This window comes from Centropristis striata, chromosome 17 (genome assembly GCF_030273125.1).
Source record: "Centropristis striata isolate RG_2023a ecotype Rhode Island chromosome 17, C.striata_1.0, whole genome shotgun sequence".
Taxonomy (NCBI): Eukaryota; Metazoa; Chordata; class Actinopteri; order Perciformes; family Serranidae; genus Centropristis; species Centropristis striata.
This window is the reverse complement of record NC_081533.1, coordinates 25,488,551-25,507,856: the sequence shown is the minus strand read 5'-3', so window position 1 is coordinate 25,507,856 and position 19,306 is coordinate 25,488,551. Positions and strand designations below refer to the sequence as shown.

Below are 19,306 nucleotides of genomic sequence, written 5' to 3'. Positions count from 1 at the left end.
TTTAATTTTTCAACATATAATACAAACACTTACAAACAGCCGAGACAGACACCAAAAACAGACAGGAAAAAAATAAATAAATAAATAAATAAATAAAATAAAATAAAATAAAATAAAAATAAAAAATAAAAATTAATAAAATAAAAAATTAGCTTAGTTAGCTATTTATTAATTTTATTAATTTCTCAGTTACCATTTCTGGAATTCTTTGTTTACATTTTATAAATAAAGTCATGGTATTTGTTTAAGAAGGCAGCCTTCTGACTTCATTTGTGTCGTCATATTGGTGCATATCAGCACAAAATCTACATTAAAAAATATCTATTTTTATTCCAGCTCAAAATTTCACGATATCGGTCACCATATCAGTTATCAGTACATTTTACCACTCCAAAATCAGTGTTATATCAGTAAATTAAAACCCATATCGCTCAGGCCCTACCTCTGTAATCCACAACCCACAGGCAAACAAATAAAAAATTACCATGTTTCCCAGCCAGGAATAGTACAAAACAGAAATTATCGTTTCAGTCCTTGTGTAATAATAACCAAATCTCAGTTTGAAATAGTTTATCAATTCAGCTTTCATTATTCATCTATTTTTAATTTTAGTCAAAGTCAAAGTCAAATGTATTTATATAGCGCATTTACAGACGGCTGAGCCGCACCAAAGTGCTTCACATAAAAGTGCAAAAAGTGCAATAAAATACAGAATTGACAAAGGTAAAAAGAGACTAAACTAAACAAAACAAAACAAAACAAACAAAAAAACAAAAAAAAAACACTTTAATTGTAGGCAAGAGAAAAGAGGTGGGTTTTTAAGTGAGACTTAAAGACATTCAGGTATTTTAATGCACTGATGCACTGAGCTGGGAAGAAAAAGTATTTTGTTTCACCTGTGTATAAAAATACTGAAATGACAATAAAGTGAATCTTGAATTAAAATCACTTTATTCTACAAGTCTAATATAAAATTTAGCCACAAATAAACAGTTTCCTCAAACCAGCAATAAGCTGCAACTACAAAAAACAATAAATTCTGCACTCTTCTGCGCAACTGGGAAGCAGGAATGACTCAACTGAGACAGTCACTCCACAAAATTTCACTGGAACTTTGACAGAAGTGCAGGTTGTTTACACAGAGACAGAGAGGACAAGAGAGGTTGTAGAGATTGTTAAAATGTAAGTAGTTCAATATGTATATCAGGGGGAGTCCCATTTTTTTCCCACATTAGTAACAATTATGGGCACTTGAAAGGGGACACAGTTTGGGAGGACTCACCGAGACATCGTCGACAGGGCAGAGCAGCAGGTCTCTGTGGGGGTCACTGTGGATCTGTGCCTTTCTCTGAAACACCACAGCTTCATAATCCAGTGGTTCGATAATCTTTGGCTGCTCCTGAGAGGAAAAGATGGAGGAAAACACAAATTATTTTCAAAGAAACAACCTTTTTTGAATCTCACGTTCAGATCATTTTGTCTTTTACAGTGGCTGTGGGCAGCTCCCATTTGAAAGCAGTTAACAAAGGCTCACCCCCATAACTTCTCACCGCTGGTACAAAAGCAGAGCCACAAGAGAGCAAAGAAACAACCGCAGAGTTCAGAGGACTGTCACGGTAAAGGAAACAGTTGCTCAGAGGGTTGTGGGTGGATGAAAACAAAATACACAGTTATATAGAGAAGGGGCGAATAAGGTGGGACAAAGCAGAAGCAGAATGGAAACATTGTGATATTTGACTTGTTGCTGAGCTGTAAAATAAAGTGCATGTGATTGACAGAGACGTAGGTAAAAACGAAACAGAACATGCAGACACAAGACATACATCACATGATAATTTTGGATAAACATCACAACATCCTGTTTTGAGTTTCATAGAGAAGTGGATGATATGAAATCGGCTTCTGCATTATGTCTTAAAGAGGCCTACAAGCTAAAAGCTAGCCTTCCACAACTAGGTCAGGATGTGATCACAAGCATAAACCTAAACCACTTGGAAAGATTCTGAAATAATTCCAAGAAAGTACTGCTTTAAGCTCGAGGCTAAGCGGTGAAGATGGTGATGAATAGCTTAGCCAATAAGCCTCGGCTGAGCGACACCAAGCAGAGGAAATCAGACTATGGATTTGATCAGTTTCTGTGCCACATTGCTGGGCCACTCCCCCGGAGGCGGGACATGCATGCTGTTTAGAGAACAAGAGACAGACTCTAAAAGCCCTGACGCTGCCATACACCTGGCTGAGTATGATTGAGTCATTTTCCACCTTCCCATATTTCCATTTAAAAGCACTGCAGCTGGGAAGCACAGCTTTGTTTGTGCCACTGTTGGAGTGGGCAGAGTGAAAAATCCAGTAATAAAGTTGATTCAGGAGTTTTGCTGCTTCTTGCTCATATCCTCTCGCAATTACCTCCTTCCCTCTAGATATGCAGCTTTTCTGCACCATATGACATGTAATTTCCCCTTTTCTTTCCCTTACAGGGACAGTTTGGGGGTTTTTTAAGCTGGGTCGCATGATGTACTAATTCATAATCAGTGTATTCCCTGCACCTAAAAAATACACTGTTGCTCAAACAGTTGGAATAAAATATTTTTTACCTATTTCCATGAAATGATTGAGACAATGCAATTCATTCTTTACAGATAAAGTGTATAACTTCTCAAACCTTAATTAATCAATCTCTTCCAAAGTGATTACTGATGCATTTGAACAGGAATAAACAGAGGATTGTGTCCGAAAGAAAAAATATTCCAACTTTATGGGAAACAGTGTAAATATACACTGTATTTCAAATATTTTAGTTTTACATTGTAGTCAGACAGCCCTTACCGACAGGAAGCTGTGATCTGTGATTCAAAGCCACCAAACTCCATTGACAAAAACAGTAATTTTACCTTGCAGAACACAAGAGTTGCTGGTCTACTGCTGGGGTTTGACTTTGGTGTAAAGCAAGGTTATTATAGTTAACGAAAACTAACAAAATAACGAAAACTAGAACTGAAAAAACATTTTCGTTAACTGAAATAAAAATAAAAACAAGAGTTTTTAAAAAAAACGATAACTAACTGAAACTGAATTGTGGGGTTACAAAACTAACTAAAACTAACTAAAATTACAGTTAAAATGTCCTTAGTTTTCGTTTTTGTCAACTTTTTTCATTCATAATTCAGTGTTTCTATTTGAACATGCAACACATGGTAAATATGTTTACTGAGACTGGGATGTCTACACTCAAACCAAAATTCAAAACACCTGGAACTTTAAGAGTTAATAACCTTATTGGGGCTGAGATGGATAAACCAAAGGAAACAAAGGCAAAATGTATTATGAAGTCTTTCAATCTGGCATCCAACACATAGCCCATTACAAAAAAAAACTAATGAAAAATCCAAAACTATTATAACCTTGGTGTAAAGAAGTAACCCTTTAAAACCAAGGAGTCTGGCAGCTTTTAAGAGAGCACAGATTAGGGCTATAGTTCCCTCGGTGCAAACTGGAAACTGATACAGATTTTTTTAGGTGATTTAGGTCGCATTCACATATAAAGTCTGGTTGATTCGGTGCAATTCAGTGGTGAATTTGCAACATTGTTGCATTTTTCATTTGCCGATTGAATCCATTAGTCACCATTCTGTTGCTAAATAATTTGAAGACTTCCTTGTTTTTGTGTGTAGCCACGAGCCACTGTGTTTGTTGTGTGACTGTCTGATTATATTTCATAAGCTCCTTGACTTCATCATTAGACCACATCTGTCCATGAGACATTTTTCAAACCTGCCTGGTGTTGATTCTCAAATTTCCACCTAAATTCAATCCTGAATCGGTTCTCTTCCTTTGGTTCGTACTGCGTTCTCACCTGCAGCAAACTGAACTCTGGTGCACTTCCTAGCGAACCCTCTGGACTTTTAGCGGTCCAGAGTTTGGTTCTTTGGTTCCCACCAGAGTTCATTTGAGCGTTCACGCCAGCAAAAAAAAAACAGACTTTCGAACAAAATGCATCAGGGTTTGTTTCAAGTGGAACAAACAGCCCCCTTAAATAAGTTTCGCTGCTGCCCCGTCCATAGCAGTACATTGCTTAGCTTGTGTGCCTGTCCTCCTGCCTGCTTCTCCAATCAGGGATCATATCAATAAGTGCATCATACAAACCCCACTTCAAAAAATCATGACTATCCCTTTAACCCTTAATAGGGCACTCATTGAAATACTTGCAAATTCCAATTTTCAACCCTAGAAAATATTGGAGGATACTGCCAGAACGTGTAAAAAAATAAACATACAAAAAAATATTTTGAGAAAAAAGTTTACGAGATTAAAGTGGCAAATCTACAAGAAAAAAATACGTAGATTTATGAGATTTAAAGTATTGAATCTGGGAGAAAAAAGTTGCTTTTTTCCACTTTTTTTCTCGTAAATCTGCAACTTTTTTCGCACAGATTTGCCACTTTAAATCTCTTAAATCTGCGACTTTTTTTCTTATGGATTTGCCACTTTAATCTAGTAAATTTGCAACTTTTTTCTCAAAATATTACCTTAAGTTACCAAATATAGTTCTTTGCCTGATAAAGGGTTAAAGCACTGATCCAAAAAGTGAGGGCCAGGGAAATGTTTTTAGATGAAATGCAAGAACAATGATACATGAATGTAAAATTTGTTATGACCAGCACTTTGTGATTAAACTTTCATACGTTTACAAAAATAATTTCCTTCCCACAAACTATTTTATTGGTCATTTCTATTCAAGTCTCAAGTTGGCTAAGTCTATTATTGTTGTTTTTATTTTTTTTAACTTCATATTCTTTATATCTTTTATTTTTTAAAGTATAGTATCTAATTTTATTTAGCCTATATATGTACTAAGTTTGAGACACCTGGAAACGGTTAGTACACATAGTATGAACTTCAGTTTACTTTACTGTTGCTGCTGTTGTTCTGTGATATTATTTCATCTTTAAAATGGCAAGTGAAATAAATATTTTCTTTCCAATTTGTATGCGACTAAAATGCACTTTAAATTATAAGTATTCCAAGGGATAAACATCTATCTTGTAGGGGTTCTAAGGGGCTGAATTTAAAAAAAAATATTTGCTTTAAAGGCCCTACCAACATATATATATATATATATATTTCATTACAAGTAACACCCACGTTTAACACACATTTTCTGAGTTTGTTTGGATGTTCAGAGGCTTTTAACAGCTTTAAAGTTGGAAAGAAAATTGAATTCCACACTGTCTGACAGTATCATATGTTGTGCATCAGCTTGTTCCAGCTCCTCACTGCTATATGATGTTTACACTGAGAGAAATATTCCAACCCGAAACTCCACATTTCCTGACATTTAAGCCTGGCATGTTTGGTCTCTCGGGAAATGTTGGATCTCCATCAGAATTTGAAAATAAAGTTGTGTGGTTTTTCGAAAAGTGTTTGGCTATAAAGCAGGATTTCAATGAGGTTTAATTGAAACTCCTGGTATCTGTGCACCAGCCAATAAAGGAAAGAACGTCCTCCCTTTCAGTGTCCTCTAACCGATAATTTGGCCCGTTGGAATAAGCTGGTTACAAGTACGTGTTCTCTGCAGATTTTTCCACCAGACCCCGACTTTTTCAGTTATCCACATGAAACCTGTGTTTAGCACTGACCACTAATCTAAATAAAAACCTGAATGTGACTTGTGAAATGTGAAATTTAGTATCACTGTTGTGTTTTTACACGAAGACCAGCTACACGGTGGACGAGCGGCAACCTGAGCAGCAGTCAAACATAAAAACCTACGAGTCTGTTGAAAGCATTACACGCGACTGTGCCGCCCCTGCACCCGAAGCAGCAGCAGCTCTGCTTCCTGTCATGTGCAACAAGCTGAACCGCAGCGCTATAAGTCAGAGGCAACCGGCAGCGCACAGTGGCTCGACTGCAACACTGATCATGTTACAGAGAATCACAGAGAGGGAGGGAGGGAGGGAGGGAGCAAAGAGAGAAGGAAAGACAGAGAGAGTTCTCCTTTCTGAAAAGAAGCTGAAGAATCACAAGCAGGCAGCTGTGAAGCCACAGTCACTGATTGAGAAACAGGCAGAGATGCAGAAGGGACGTGGCCTAACATTTGGGTGTGACTGTATAATGCAAGCACTTTCTCCTCGGAGCTGCTCGGAGCCATCGGCCAGGCTGGAGGACATTCAAACACCAATCACAGAGTACAAAAAGCATGACTCGCAGTGAGCCTCCAGGGGACTATGATGATGATGATGATGATGATGATGATGATGTTAGCAAGGGTGCACTTCCAGATGTCCCATTACAGCTCAGCAGATGTAAGGCGCTCACGACTCCAACGTGACCAGGTGGATTTTATAACATTGGCTAGGGAAGCTTGCACTTAAACACAGTGGACGAACACACACACACACACACACACACACACACACACACACACACACACTGAAAGTCACAGACAGTCGGGGGGTGCCATATCGTATCGTTCACGATAATATCGGTATATTTTTTTATAATAATAATAATAATACATTAAATTTATATAGCGCTTTTAAAGGTACTCAAAGTCGCTTAACATGACAGGAAATTAGACACACACAAACACAAAATACAGAAGAAAACAACTAAACAGGGATGAGAGATTATGAGTTCAGGTATTGTAAGCTATTTTGAAAAGGTGGGTTTTGAGTTGGTTTTTGAAGGCGTGGAGGGAGTCGGAATTGCGGATGTGAATAGGGAGGGAGTTCCAGAGGGCTGGGGCAGCAGTGGAGATGGTTAAAAAAAAAATGCATATCATGATATTGGCAACATTCCTACTTCTTGATGTAGTGGCGTAAGGTTGAGTATCTGTCATCAGTCAGTCAAACCCCGACCCAAATCTCTGTCCTCCTCACAGACATGCGCGCGCATTCACACACTTACACAACTGTTTTAATCACAAAAAGCTACTTACTCTCTGTCGCTAAACACATGCAGCTTTCAAAATAAGAGCACAGTGTGTTAAAAGAGTCCACCACTTACAAGAAGGCTGTCAAAATAAGATGATTTTTTTTCCTATTCATTTTATAGTTTACTGGTTTAACTTAACATTCCTAATATGTAGTTATACTAGCAAATAAGTGGATGTTTTTCTTGCACTTTTTTCATAATTGAGAGCTAAAAATAGGGCTAGGCATTATAGCCAATATCTGTTATACTGATATAGGTAATTTCATATCTGAATAATGCTATTTGACAGAATAGCATGTTTTCTGGTAATTCTATCAATAAATAGTGTCTTGGAAACAACATTATGAAGCCTAATTTTGTGGACTCCTGTGAGAATTTAACACCCATGTAGTAAGAACTCTAGTGCAATTAATTTAGCAGTTCCAAGTGGAATTCAAGAGAATTCATTTACATGCATGCACACAAATAAACACAGCGTCATCATAAAGAGAATAGTTTGATTGAACTACATTGGAGTATTCTCATGAGCAGAATTCTTGGCTGTAGGCACACAAGAAAAAAATAAAGAAGAAAAAATGAATGAATGAATGAAAAACTGCACACTGCCATTGGAAAAAACTACACACAATCTATTTTTTAAGAGTAGACCTTTTCTCCACGATTCTTATGCAGAGAGAACCCTGTCCTGAGCTGTATGCACTATTGCATTCTGGGTAAAAGTCCAGTTTGTTAACCTCATTGAACTGGGTGGTAATGTAAGAGAGAAATTTGAGTTCACATGAGCTTGTTACTATTAATTTGGATGACAGAATTGTAATCAGGGAACAGCTCATTTCCAGATTTCGCATCTTTTTTTTCACTCAAATTTAAAAATCTGTTGGTTGCAAAGTACACAGAGCCATCCCGCCATTACTACCAACGTGTGGAAAGATGTAAAGGTCCATTCATCACTGCTTGCAGCTTGATTGTCGGCTATCAGCTATATATACATCAGGGGTTTCACTGTTTAGAATGAAGTAATGTATTAGGTAAGGACGGGTCCCTGCCAATTATAAGGCTGACAATCCAATGGTTCCCAAACGTTTTTATATAGAAAACCACTAAACACAGACCTAAGGGAATTTTTAAAGCGAAATTCTGAAAAAAAGGAATTAGGGACGTTTTTATCAACTGATTTAGAGCGAATAAACAAAGCTGCATAAACGTCCTTTCACCAGAAGATGGCAGTGTAATGTATTGCTATGGGCTAATCCTTCAGTAAACAGTAGAGATGGAGCGAGAAAGAAAACAGTAGAAGTAAAAATTGTGCAATAGAGAAAAAACGACAACAGAAAAAGAGGTTGCTAGTCAGACTTTGCCCGCCCGCAAGAGAAAAATGGAGAAAAGTCTTCAGGAATTAGATTAAATTCTGCAACTTATAATTGGTCTTTCATGTCAGAGTCAAATGTGAGTTAAATGTTCGCTACGTCAGAAGTTCAGAAAATGCGTTTCCATCTCCTGTTTAGCACATTAACTGTTTTTCGAAGAAAACCAAAAAAACACCTCAAGCGAGTGTAAAAACTTTTATGCGCATTTTCCCAAAATTTTTCCGTCGAGCTTTTCGGATGCAAAACATCTAATCGGGCAGAGAAATTAGTTGATGGAAACCCAGCCATAAACAAGGACTTGAGGACTTTCTATGAACTCCAGGAAGTTCAGTAATCAAGTAGCAATGACATAATGAAGCAATTTAATACTAATTGGCCCAAGGTTGTTTTTGTTTTTTCAGAAAAACAATTCCATGTTCTGCACTCTGCTGCTTCCCTGAGAAGCCATACATGGAAGAAAAAAAGACTTGTGAGATGTTCAGACTGAACACAGTCACACAGGAAGCATGGTCACAGCATGCCTGAGGGAATCCCCATGCACCCTCCACAAAACAGCGTTTGTTCTCAGTTACCAAGCCAACAATTTATTCCAGAAAATGAGCAGGAGAAACCTGCTACTGGGAGACAGAAATCACATATCACACGTGGCTACAAACACAGACACGCTCCCACCTCTTGTGAAGAGCAAAAACCTTATCACATGATTATTATGCTTGGAACCTCTTTGCGTCACACTCCTCAGGATGATCATCATAAGACTGGAGCCTAATCCCACGGGAACAAGAGTTTATCTCTTATACAAACTTATCCAGCTCCACTCTCTAAATAGCCCGAGATGTAGGACTGTTGTGTTTTGAGGTTGTCACATAATGAGAAAGTGGAGGAGTTAGCAGATGGCTTTGGTTATGACAAAAAGAAAACAAGAGAGCATCAATCTGCACTGACATCACTGGAAGTTTCAAGACAAATGTCACGCCTTAGACAGGAAAATAAATCCACACACAAAAGTGCATGCATACACACACATGCAAATGCTGTATCAGCAGGATCCTCAATGCTATTCATCTCAAACCACTGCGCATAATCTGTCATTATTGCAGCCTGGTCCAAGCTACTATCAGCCACCAGCACTGCTATTGATCCCAAAAGGAGGAAAAAATTAACCTTTTTCTTTGCACACATGTCATTAGCAATATTCATCAATTATAAATGCATGCATGAAGTGCCTTTTTTTCTGCACAATGTGGCCATTTCCCTTAGAAATAAAGAGGCTCACACATTGCTCCAAGGCAAGGACAGGGAAGCCATGCTGCAGCTGTCCAACTGGCACTGCTCCTCATCCGCCAGCACACAAAAGGAGCCGCACATGACTGAAAAACCATGTGTTCCTGAGAACAATGTCATACTATTTTATAATGCGGGGGAATTAGCAAAGCAAGGCAATATATGGGAGCTCAATCAGCGGCATATAACTGCTTTTAAATGACCTGCCCTTTTACACACGGAGTATAAAAAAATTGTTTCAGTTCATTCAGAGACATACCAGAGCTTAACAGTAGGGTAATGTAGCGGCTGCTGGGACGAGCGCGTGAAATGAAAACTGGAAATAAGATAAACCAGAATAAATGGACAAACTAGGTTAAATGGAGAGTGTGGGGAGGGGACTTAGTTACATTACCCCTGTTGGCTAAAATGACCGCGGCCGGTTCGCAGACAGCGTTAACTCACCACAAGGTCCACGGAGCTCTTCACTGCCTCCGACACGCTCTGTCTCACTTCCGCAGCAGTCCCGGGTTTGCTTAACCTCTTTGTGAATTTTCGCACCTCCGACATGGTGCCCCGCGAGTTAAAATATCCACTCCGTGTGTGTGTCCCGGTGTGAGTACGAGCATGCCGCGGTGGACCGGACGGAGCGGCAGCGCTGTTGTGTGTGTGACAGACAGATGTGGGTTGTGTTGGAGGTGAACCAGCCAGCGGTTCGCGTCGTGAGGCGGGGCCGCTGCTGCTGCTGCTGCTGATGAGAGAGCAGAGATGGTTTACAGCGCGAGATGCTCCACTCTCATAGACTTCCGCTTGTACTTGGAGTGGAGCAGACATGACCAAAGATCGTCAATGTGAGAAGATACCTGAGTGGGCGGTATCCTGACAGCGTCAATCTTTAGCAACAACTAATGTGAGTTTTATATGAATGGCACTTTACCGTATTGTGTGTGGAACGTACCTTTAATTATTTTTTTTTAATAATTATGTGTCTTTTTAAAATAATTTTGTGTCTTTTTTGGTTATTTTGTGTCTTTTTGGTGTCTTTTTTGGTAATTCTGGTGTCTTTTTTCTCATTTTGTGTCTTTTCAAAGTAATTTAGTGTTTTTTCAGTCATTTTATGTCTTTTTAAAATAATTTTGTGTCTTTTTTGGTAATTCTGTCTTTTTTTGGTCATTTTGTTTCTTTTTAAAGTAATTTAGTTTTTTCTGTCATTTTGTGTCTTTTTTGGTAATTTTGTGTCTTTTTTTAAATAATTTTGTCTTTTTTAATAATTTAGTGTTTTTTCAGTCATTTTGTGTCTTTTTTTGTAATTTTGTGGGTTTTTTGGTCATTTTGTGTCTTTTTTTTAAGTAATTTATTTTTTTTCTGTCATTTTGTGTCTTTTTTTGTCATTTTGTGTCTTTTTTTGGTCATTTTGTGTATTTTAAAAAAAATAATTTTGTCTTTTTTGGTAATTGTGTATTGTTTTTGGTCATTTTGTGTCTTTTTAAGTAATTTGGTGTTTTTTCTCTGTCATTTTGTCTTTTTTTAGTAATTTTGTGTCTTTTTTAGGTCATTTTTAAACTGCCTCCAGCAGCCCCAGGTAATTTGAGTTTGAGACCCCCGATCTAATATTTTTAAACTCAAGTTTATTTTGAATGGTTAAAGAGGATTATTGCCAGGTAGGAGAAAACAATAATGAGAGGAGAGGGAAAAATCATTATGCACTGCGAGAAATAAGTTGAAATGACAAGAATAAATTCAACTTTTTCTGTTCAGCAAAGTTGGAAAGATATTCAAACCAAACATATCCGAACAGTTAGGTAGACTGCAAGCTACAACCTGATTTTCATCAATGTCATAAAATGACCATTAACTACAATATTTAGTAGTACTAAATTCCCTCTACACATAAATGAGATATTCTTGGTAGAGGTTACAACTATTGTTTTGGGGAAAATCTGCTTTTATGTAATTTATGTGAAAATTGCATATCACTTTCAATGTCATATGATGTATTGAGGAAAATCAGGTTGAAGCTTGCAGTCTACTTTACCAAACTCAAAAAGTTGACTTTTTTCACAAAGTGCATAATGATTTTTTTCTCCTACTTGGCCCTTATCCTCTTCTGTATCTTTCGTATAATTTATAGCATAGAAGAAAACAATAAATTAATGGCCGTGTTATGAACAAATGACTAAACACAACACAATCGTCACACAAACGCAAATTCAACCACAGTATTTATAAAACTATTTATCAAAGTAATATTTTTTATAGTGGGAAAAAAAACCCTCTTTTGTGTCACAGCAATTATTTTTAGCTGCATGCATAAAGTAAAACAAAACTGCCAGTTATGGTCTTTAACTGTTAATATGTGACAGCTTGAATTATGGATCATTGTACAGAATTTAAATTATAAGTCTAATAAATAAAGAACATTTACATATAAAGAATAAAGAACTTTACTTTTACTTTTAAAAAAGTTGCATGAAATAGAAAAGCAAAACAATAATACAGAGAATATGGCATGACCTCTGTCAAGATTGAAAGTATACCGCCACCTTGTGGATTAAGGTTCAAACTGAAACTGATTAAGGTACAAACAGCAAAATGACACTAACCTGAGAATTTCATTTCTCAAGTTGTCAGTACAAATCCAACAAGACAGGTTTAACGTGGGTCTTTCACCTCAAAATTGTTGCCTCGTTTCCTCATCGAAGTGTATTTGATGAAAACAGAGTACACAGTACACAAACCGATGGCCATGCTAATCTTCCATAAGGATTATTGATGTGCCGTTGTGTTTTATAAAGGAAAAATATAATTAACACAACACTTATGGAATTTAGGCTATACATTTGTGAGCATGACACTCATCCCATCTAAAAGGATGCTGCAGACATATTTGGACTTGTCTTGTTTACATTATTCCCATTACATAACTGCACTAAGAACAGAGATCATATAAATATAGATTATAATCATATTCAGACCCCTGCTGACAATGCATTCATTTATTTTTTTGCCCCGTTTATATCAAAATAGTAGCCATGTATTTCAATATTTTACTTAAGTGAAGGATTTGAATACTTTTTTCAACACTGCACAATATTAATTTCACTGCTGTACATGCCAACTGGAAAGCCGATTTTGGGAAATGGTATTTGTCATCTGACATTGTCAGCATGAATATAGTGATTCTCACTTCCTTAAGCTATTATATAAAGTAAATAAGTAATCAGATGGAATATTTGGTCAAGTACGGTACTTAAGTACAATTTTGAGGCCCTTTTACTTTACTTGAGTATTTCCATTTTATACTTCTACTCCACTACATTTTAGAAGCAAATATTCTTCTTTTGGCTGCCAGATTTTGTTACTTTTCAGATCGAGATTTAACATAAAGACATGATAAATTTAAAGTGATAAGAATTTTTTTAATCAAACATCATCAACAGTATATTAAGTAGTTAAAATGAGCCCTACCTTAGTAAATTAAAACTCTGCTTACAAAAATGCATCAATACAAATAACCTAGTAATATATTTTAAATGTATGTAACAATTTGAGTGGGGTCTGTCTGGATAATGACAACTTTTACTTTTGATACTTTAAGCACATTCTGATGCTGATTCTTTTGTACTTTAACTTAAGTAAGTTGCAAATGCAGGACTTGTAGTGGAGTCATTTTCAGTGTGGTATTAGTAAGGGATCTGAATACTTTTTCCACCACTGCATGGAAGATTTAGTTTAAAACTGCAGCTTATTAACCCATTGAAGCCTGGAAAGCGGATACGTCGTTTTGTAGTATTTGTATAAGCGTTCAAATACTTTTTGAATTTCATTTCTATCTGCTACAGAGGCTGAAAAATCTATTATTTAGTAGGAAGCGTTGACATTTCTGTTGAATTTCCAGAAAAACTTCAGGTTTTAGGGGCTTATTTTAAAATCGCCCAGAGGTTTTACAGGCGTTTTAGGCGTCAATGGGTTAAAAGAGTAATACATTTTAAACACCTGTAACTCTAACTGGACACAATGAAAGTAGAGATTGCTTAGAACAATATTGATGCACTAACAATGTCTGAAAACTGAATTTAATTACACAACATTTGGAGCTGTAATGGGAGCCTTCACTCACTCCTGGACGCCAAAAGGCCTCACAGTTTCTCTGCCAGGCGTCCAAAGCCGGCATGTCATTGTGAGCAATGACACGATGAAACAGGAATGTCTGGCTGCTGTCCCAGCGTCAGATATGATCGTCACTTATTGTTGCACTGGGTGAACTCCTTCAGAGCCCAGTTATTCATTTCTATCTCCTTCCGTAGTCTGCAGTACTCCTCGGCCAAGGTCTCGAACTCTTTGCCCAAGATCTCAAACGAGGCCAGCTTTGACTCAACGGACTGCTTCTCCACCTGACAGGCCTTCAGCTCAGAGTCCAGCTTCTCTCTGAAATTGAGACAGAACAACAAAAACATTGAGTTATTAGAGAAGTATCAGCCTGAATGTAGTTTCTGTAATCAGAAGGCTCGACATCAGGAGGTAACTGTTCTAATTCAAAAAAGCGTTTCAATGCGATTTCTAAATGAGACATAATCAATATAGGAATAACATGATAAAAAGCATCTTGCCTTATTTTTTTATGAGCAGATATTGCGTCCACTGTGTATGTATCCAGCTGAATTTCCACCATCTCGTATCTTTAAAGGAAGAGTAATACATATGTTTTAAAAAAACAGAAATGTATTTAATACTGATGATCTCAGCATGCAAAGAACTGTAAACTCCTTACTTGATCTTCTGTAAGACTAAATCGCATTTTCCCTCAAAGTACTTTAACTTCTTATGGTCCAAATCAGTCTGGACCCTCAGCCTGTGGTCCAGGATGAGAGACTGGAGGAGCTGAATACACTTTATCATTTCCTGGACACATGTGACAATAAGAAGAAAAAAAAACACTGAAAGCAATCCATTATTTTTCAAACACAGGATGTTCATAATTATATTTATATATATATATATATATATATATATATATATATATATATATAATCTGGCAGGAAAAAAGGCCATTTTCAGTGCAGCTCAAAAATTCCCTTTATCTTCTTTAAAATTGGTATCAGCCTTAAAAATCCCATATCAGTCAAGCCTGAGCCTTTAGTTACTTGACAGATATTATCGGTGTATATATGTATTTTTTACACAATATATAATGCAGAAAATGTTGCTTGGCGTGATTTAGAAAAAATGTTAAGCTATTATCTTTTTTTTTTTTTTTTAAATAGTCAGCAACTGAACAGTAATGATGTATATTTAGCTTTTTATTTTATTGATATTTATTATTTGCCCAGTCATCATTTATAGAATTGGCTAACAACATAATACATTGTTTGTATAAAGTATAGTAATGTTTGCAAATGTACCTAGAGGGCTACTTTCTCAAACATGAAACATTGTCAGAGTGGTGAAAAGTCAGTGCACAATAAAAAAAGTCTATTTTCATTCCAACCCAAAAAATTACTGGCCACTATATCATTTTTCGATGAATTTCCCACTCTAAAATGAGTACTGGCATCCGTCTCAAAAATCTCATATACTACTAATCATAGGTTACCAAAGAAACAAGCTGAGCAAACGTGAGCAGCAGATGTCCTGTGACCATCGAACAGCGTTGGAGAAACATTTTTAATGTGAAACTGCCTTAACAGCTTTTTTTACTGGTTATAATCAGCTGGTCGGTTTGTTTTAGAGAGTAGGAATCTGCAGATGATTCAGCTCCCGGTGAAATCTACTGTCAACAAACTCAGACTAAGAAATCCCTAATGGCAGTAAATTACATTTTTTGCTCTCATCTCCATGCAGCACTTACAGAGAGGTAGAGTTGAGTCTGTCTCTGCAGCAGAACTGTGTTTTCCCGGCAGGTCTCCCTCAGGCTCTCAGCTCTTTTCCTTTCTTTGTCCATCTGTGCTGACAGGTGACACAACTTGGTGTTCCTCAGACCCTCACTCTCATTCTCTAGAGGAGATTATAAAACAACATCCTGGTCATCATAAATAATGAACAATGCAGTGATATAAAGGTAGTGAAAGTGAATGAAAATACCGTACCACATTCAGGGTGATAGTAAGAGAGGACGCTCAAACACTTCTTCTTCAGATGTTTCTCCAGCTCTCTAGGAAGACCCTGCTTCATTCTTTTTACATTCTGGTAACAATAAAAGCACAGTTGGTAAAGAAGCTGCATTTGTTACTGACGTAACTCTACTGGTCAAAAGTTTTAGAACACACCAACTTTTCCAGAATTTAATTGAAAACGATGCAGTTTAATGTCTCAGTGTACTCTGAAATTAATGCACATTTGCAACATTTAAAATTCTTTATTGAGCATGATAGTGTTTTGAAAGTAAAAAAAAGATTCAAAATCGCATTTTATGTTGGACTAAAGGACTAAAAAAAGACACAAAATGACCAAAAAAAAGACACAAAATGACCTACAAAGACAATTCAAAAGAATTAAAAAATGGACAAAATAGCCCAAGACTCCATGGAGTTAAGTTGTTAACCCACTTCTTGTTCCCTGAAAAAAGGCCTACTTGTATAATTCTGAAATGTACATTATTTTTCAGTTTTGGTTAACCTTACCTTTTTTTTATTTACCTCTGGCAGTTCACCACTTACCTTTGTACCCTTTCAAGCTGTTCGTTTGACTTGAACTGCTTGAATTTCAATAAAAGACTGGAAAAATTGGGCTGTTCTAAAACTTTTGACCGGTAGTGTATCTCTACTGATCGTCAACTTTTTTTCAAAGAAATGTGAGTTTTGGTACTGCTGTGAAATCATCTATCTGTGCTTCAGATTATTAATGCGCTTATGTATTTTTAAGACTCACCTTTTCTGAAGGCATGAGCTCCATCATCTGTTGGGAGTTCAGACCCAGAACAGAGGGCTGGTCCTGGTTGGTAGTGCTACTGGGATCCAGCTGTCTGATACACTGAGCCACCAGCAGACACTTCTCCATCGTCTCATAGAACTACAAACACACAGTGAGCGATCTTTTGTCACTAAACAGAGGCATGCAGCTTACACATACAATATTACGTGTTAGATCTCTGGATACTTAAGTTCAAATATATCAAACTGTCACTGCAATTTGAAGAAATGGTGTGCAAAGTGAGTTTCCGAGGGCAGCTATAATGACTAGAAATATGCTGTCTGTGGTTCAGTGAAAGCTGTGCATTTTTGGACTGTGCTAATAAGTGTGTGAATGTACCATGTTCTGGTCAGGGGGTACAGTGGTATGGTGCTTCCTGATACAGTGGTCCTGGATCATCTCCTGTAGCCCTTTGTGGAGGCTCTCAGAGTGCAGCCAGTGACGCCTCTGACTCTGCAGCTTCTGCTCAGCCTGGAATAAAACACCTGTAAGTGCTCACAGATACACAAAACCTAATAAACCTAGACTTGTGCAGGAAGAGGGGGGTTCGATCCCTGGATCGCAATTCTTACTTGTTACCACTAGAGGATGGTAAGTCATAGACTACTCACTGTAAATATGAATAACTTCATAATGTGACAAATTCAACAAACATATCGTTAGCCTCATAGCATAATTGCCTAAGTCATTTTTTGGCCAAATTGTGATATCTGCCTAACTTTACTCTCCTGCCACTGCTGCATCTTTCTGCCTTATTGCCAATGTTCTCAGCCTATCAGAACACTTGTTAGAGTCCAAAATCACTTTCTGCCTTAGTCATCTCCTTGACTTAGGCATTTTTGCCGCTACATACAAACCAAACTACATTATTTATATGTAAGAGAAAAATTGCCTTAGTCAGGGCACATTCTGCCTAAGACACTTTTATCTGTTATGAAATCGATGTGTTTAATTTTTTATGCAAACTTGTTCACACTTCTATTTGAACTTACTGTTAATATCAATTAAGAATACCAATGGGCTTACTAAAAATTGTGTATTTTCTTGTTTCCCGAAAACGTTCAAATATGACTTAGGCAAATATGCTATGAGGCTAACGATATAGCAGTTGGGTCTCATTTAGTTTGCATCATGTAAAACTGCATCTTGCAAATCAAGGAGCTTGTATGTCAGCGAAATGTAAAGTGGAATTTGGACATTAACATTACTGAAAGTTTAGTCCCAGTGCCTGCTGATACCTTTTCCAGCTCTGCTTTCAGTGGGACAGTGAGTCCACTTTGGTCCACATGTTGTGCCAGGGTGGCCAGGAGTTTACAGAACTGGGGGTTCTGGGTCAGATCGTCCTCTGTGATGTCACACAGAGGAAAGGAGGCGAGAACTGGGTGACAGGACAGGAAGTAAAGAACACTTATTAATAATGGAAAAATAAAGTTAGTGTTATTTAGGAGATGAACAACAATACAGCTCTCCATCTATAGTTTCTCTCACATTCTACCTGTTTCACATTTAGTCACACGTATGATTTTGGTTTTATGACATGAATAAGCAATTTAACAACATTAACTGTTGGATAAATGTGGTTTTAAGACATACCATCTGTATTTTAATAGAGTAAGCTAACATTCTAAGCAGCAGCTAAAAACGTTAACGTATTTTTGTAGACATATTTTCTTACCCTGTTGATGCAAGCTGTCACCCTTCCCAAGCGATGTTACATGTGTAGACTCGGAGCCCGACATTTTCTCTTAAATTGTGTTTCTTATTTCAGTTTTTGGTTTCTGAAGACTTTCGCCGCAAATTCCAACGCAATATGAAAATAAAATGCGTACTTCCTGAATCAAGTTGCGCGCGCCTGAAGGAAGCGTTCCTATTGGCTATAAAAGAGCCACGTGCTACCGACGAGAACTGCGTGCCTCTCGCGGGAGCGCGCACTACAAAAGCCAAACATACGTTTCAATGATTTCTAGGAATATATAATATCTATGTTTGATTATATTATATATTGATGTTTGATTTTATGTTGATTTTATGATTTTATGATTTTTTTGTTTTTATTGTATTCAATAATAAATTTTATTTTGTGCGGGCAGTACATTTTACATTTTATTTTATTTATTTTTATCCCATTTTTTATTTATTTTATCTTATTGCATCTTCCTGTTCTATTGTTTACTACATCTCTTTGTATTGTGTTACGTATTTATTGTTTGTGCAGCACTTTGGAAACCTTGTGTTTGCTAAAATTGTGCTATATAAATAAAGGGGATTGGATTGGATTGGATATGTTATTATATATGTTATGTTATCTCATAATATACACTCCATATTTGAATCATTGACCAAATGATCCCCTGCATATTGAGTTAACAGCCTCTTTGAATCCCCAAAAGATACAAACATGCATAATGTGGTATACAAATTCATCACCAGACTGCTTATTCAGTGTGTATTTTCATTTTAACATCAGTCTGGCAACATTTTCATTTAATCCTGTTACGAAGTCTGAGTTATGTTCATGCATGTCTGGATCACAACACTAGTTAGATGAAGTAGGAGCTGTGAGGAATACAAGTGCCTTTAAATGCAGTTCAGTAGGGAGTAATAAATCATTTTCAGAACATGATGTGTTGTACTTTTTCCATTTATTCAGTCCCCTGCCCTGCCTCTCCGAGTTTGGATCATCAAGAGGTGTGATGAGTGCTCCAAGTCCTTCCACCAGATGGACTAAGATGACAGCTCTTTCTCTGCCAGAGAGGGCGTCATCTCAGCCATCCAGGATGCACTCACACACTGTTACACAGCCATGCCTCAAACATATTCTTCAGGGTGTAAAT

General features: G+C 37.1%; 2 protein-coding genes across 2 annotated transcripts in view; both read right to left on the bottom strand.

The window, feature by feature from the left end:
- dock11 (dedicator of cytokinesis 11) overlaps positions 1 to 10,314 on the bottom strand; it is a 102,014-nt gene extending 91,700 nt beyond the window's left edge. The window contains exons 1-2 of the mRNA XM_059354314.1: positions 10,029 to 10,314; positions 1,283 to 1,399 (exon numbers count right to left, since the gene is read on the bottom strand). Of these exons, the coding sequence (XP_059210297.1) occupies positions 1,283 to 1,399; positions 10,029 to 10,133 (222 nt within the window). The 5' untranslated portion in view covers positions 10,134 to 10,314. The remainder of the gene's footprint in view (positions 1 to 1,282; positions 1,400 to 10,028) is intronic.
- Positions 10,315 to 11,785: 1,471 nt separating this feature from the next.
- haus4 (HAUS augmin-like complex, subunit 4) lies at positions 11,786 to 18,302 on the bottom strand. The gene is made up of 9 exons (XM_059354937.1): positions 18,148 to 18,302; positions 17,711 to 17,850; positions 16,812 to 16,943; positions 16,431 to 16,571; positions 15,650 to 15,746; positions 15,412 to 15,557; positions 14,335 to 14,465; positions 14,174 to 14,242; positions 11,786 to 13,991 (listed from the first exon to the last, which is right to left on the bottom strand). The coding sequence occupies exons 1-9, from the start codon at positions 18,209 to 18,211 to the stop codon at positions 13,805 to 13,807; spliced, it is 1,107 nt and encodes a 368-aa protein (XP_059210920.1). The 5' UTR covers positions 18,212 to 18,302; the 3' UTR covers positions 11,786 to 13,804.
- Positions 18,303 to 19,306: the final 1,004 nt, after the last annotated feature.

Excerpts from the sequence above, each read along its gene's own strand:
- haus4 (XM_059354937.1), bottom strand. The coding sequence starts at position 18,211 with ATGTCGGGCTCCGAGTCTACACATGTAACATCGCTTGGGAAGGGTGAC. Across the intron at positions 16,572-16,811 it reads TACCCCCTGACCAGAACATG|TTCTATGAGACGATGGAGAA; the intron begins GTACATTCACAC and ends GTGTGTTTGTAG. Across the intron at positions 15,558-15,649 it reads TTACTATCACCCTGAATGTG|AGAATGAGAGTGAGGGTCTG; the intron begins GTACGGTATTTT and ends AATCTCCTCTAG.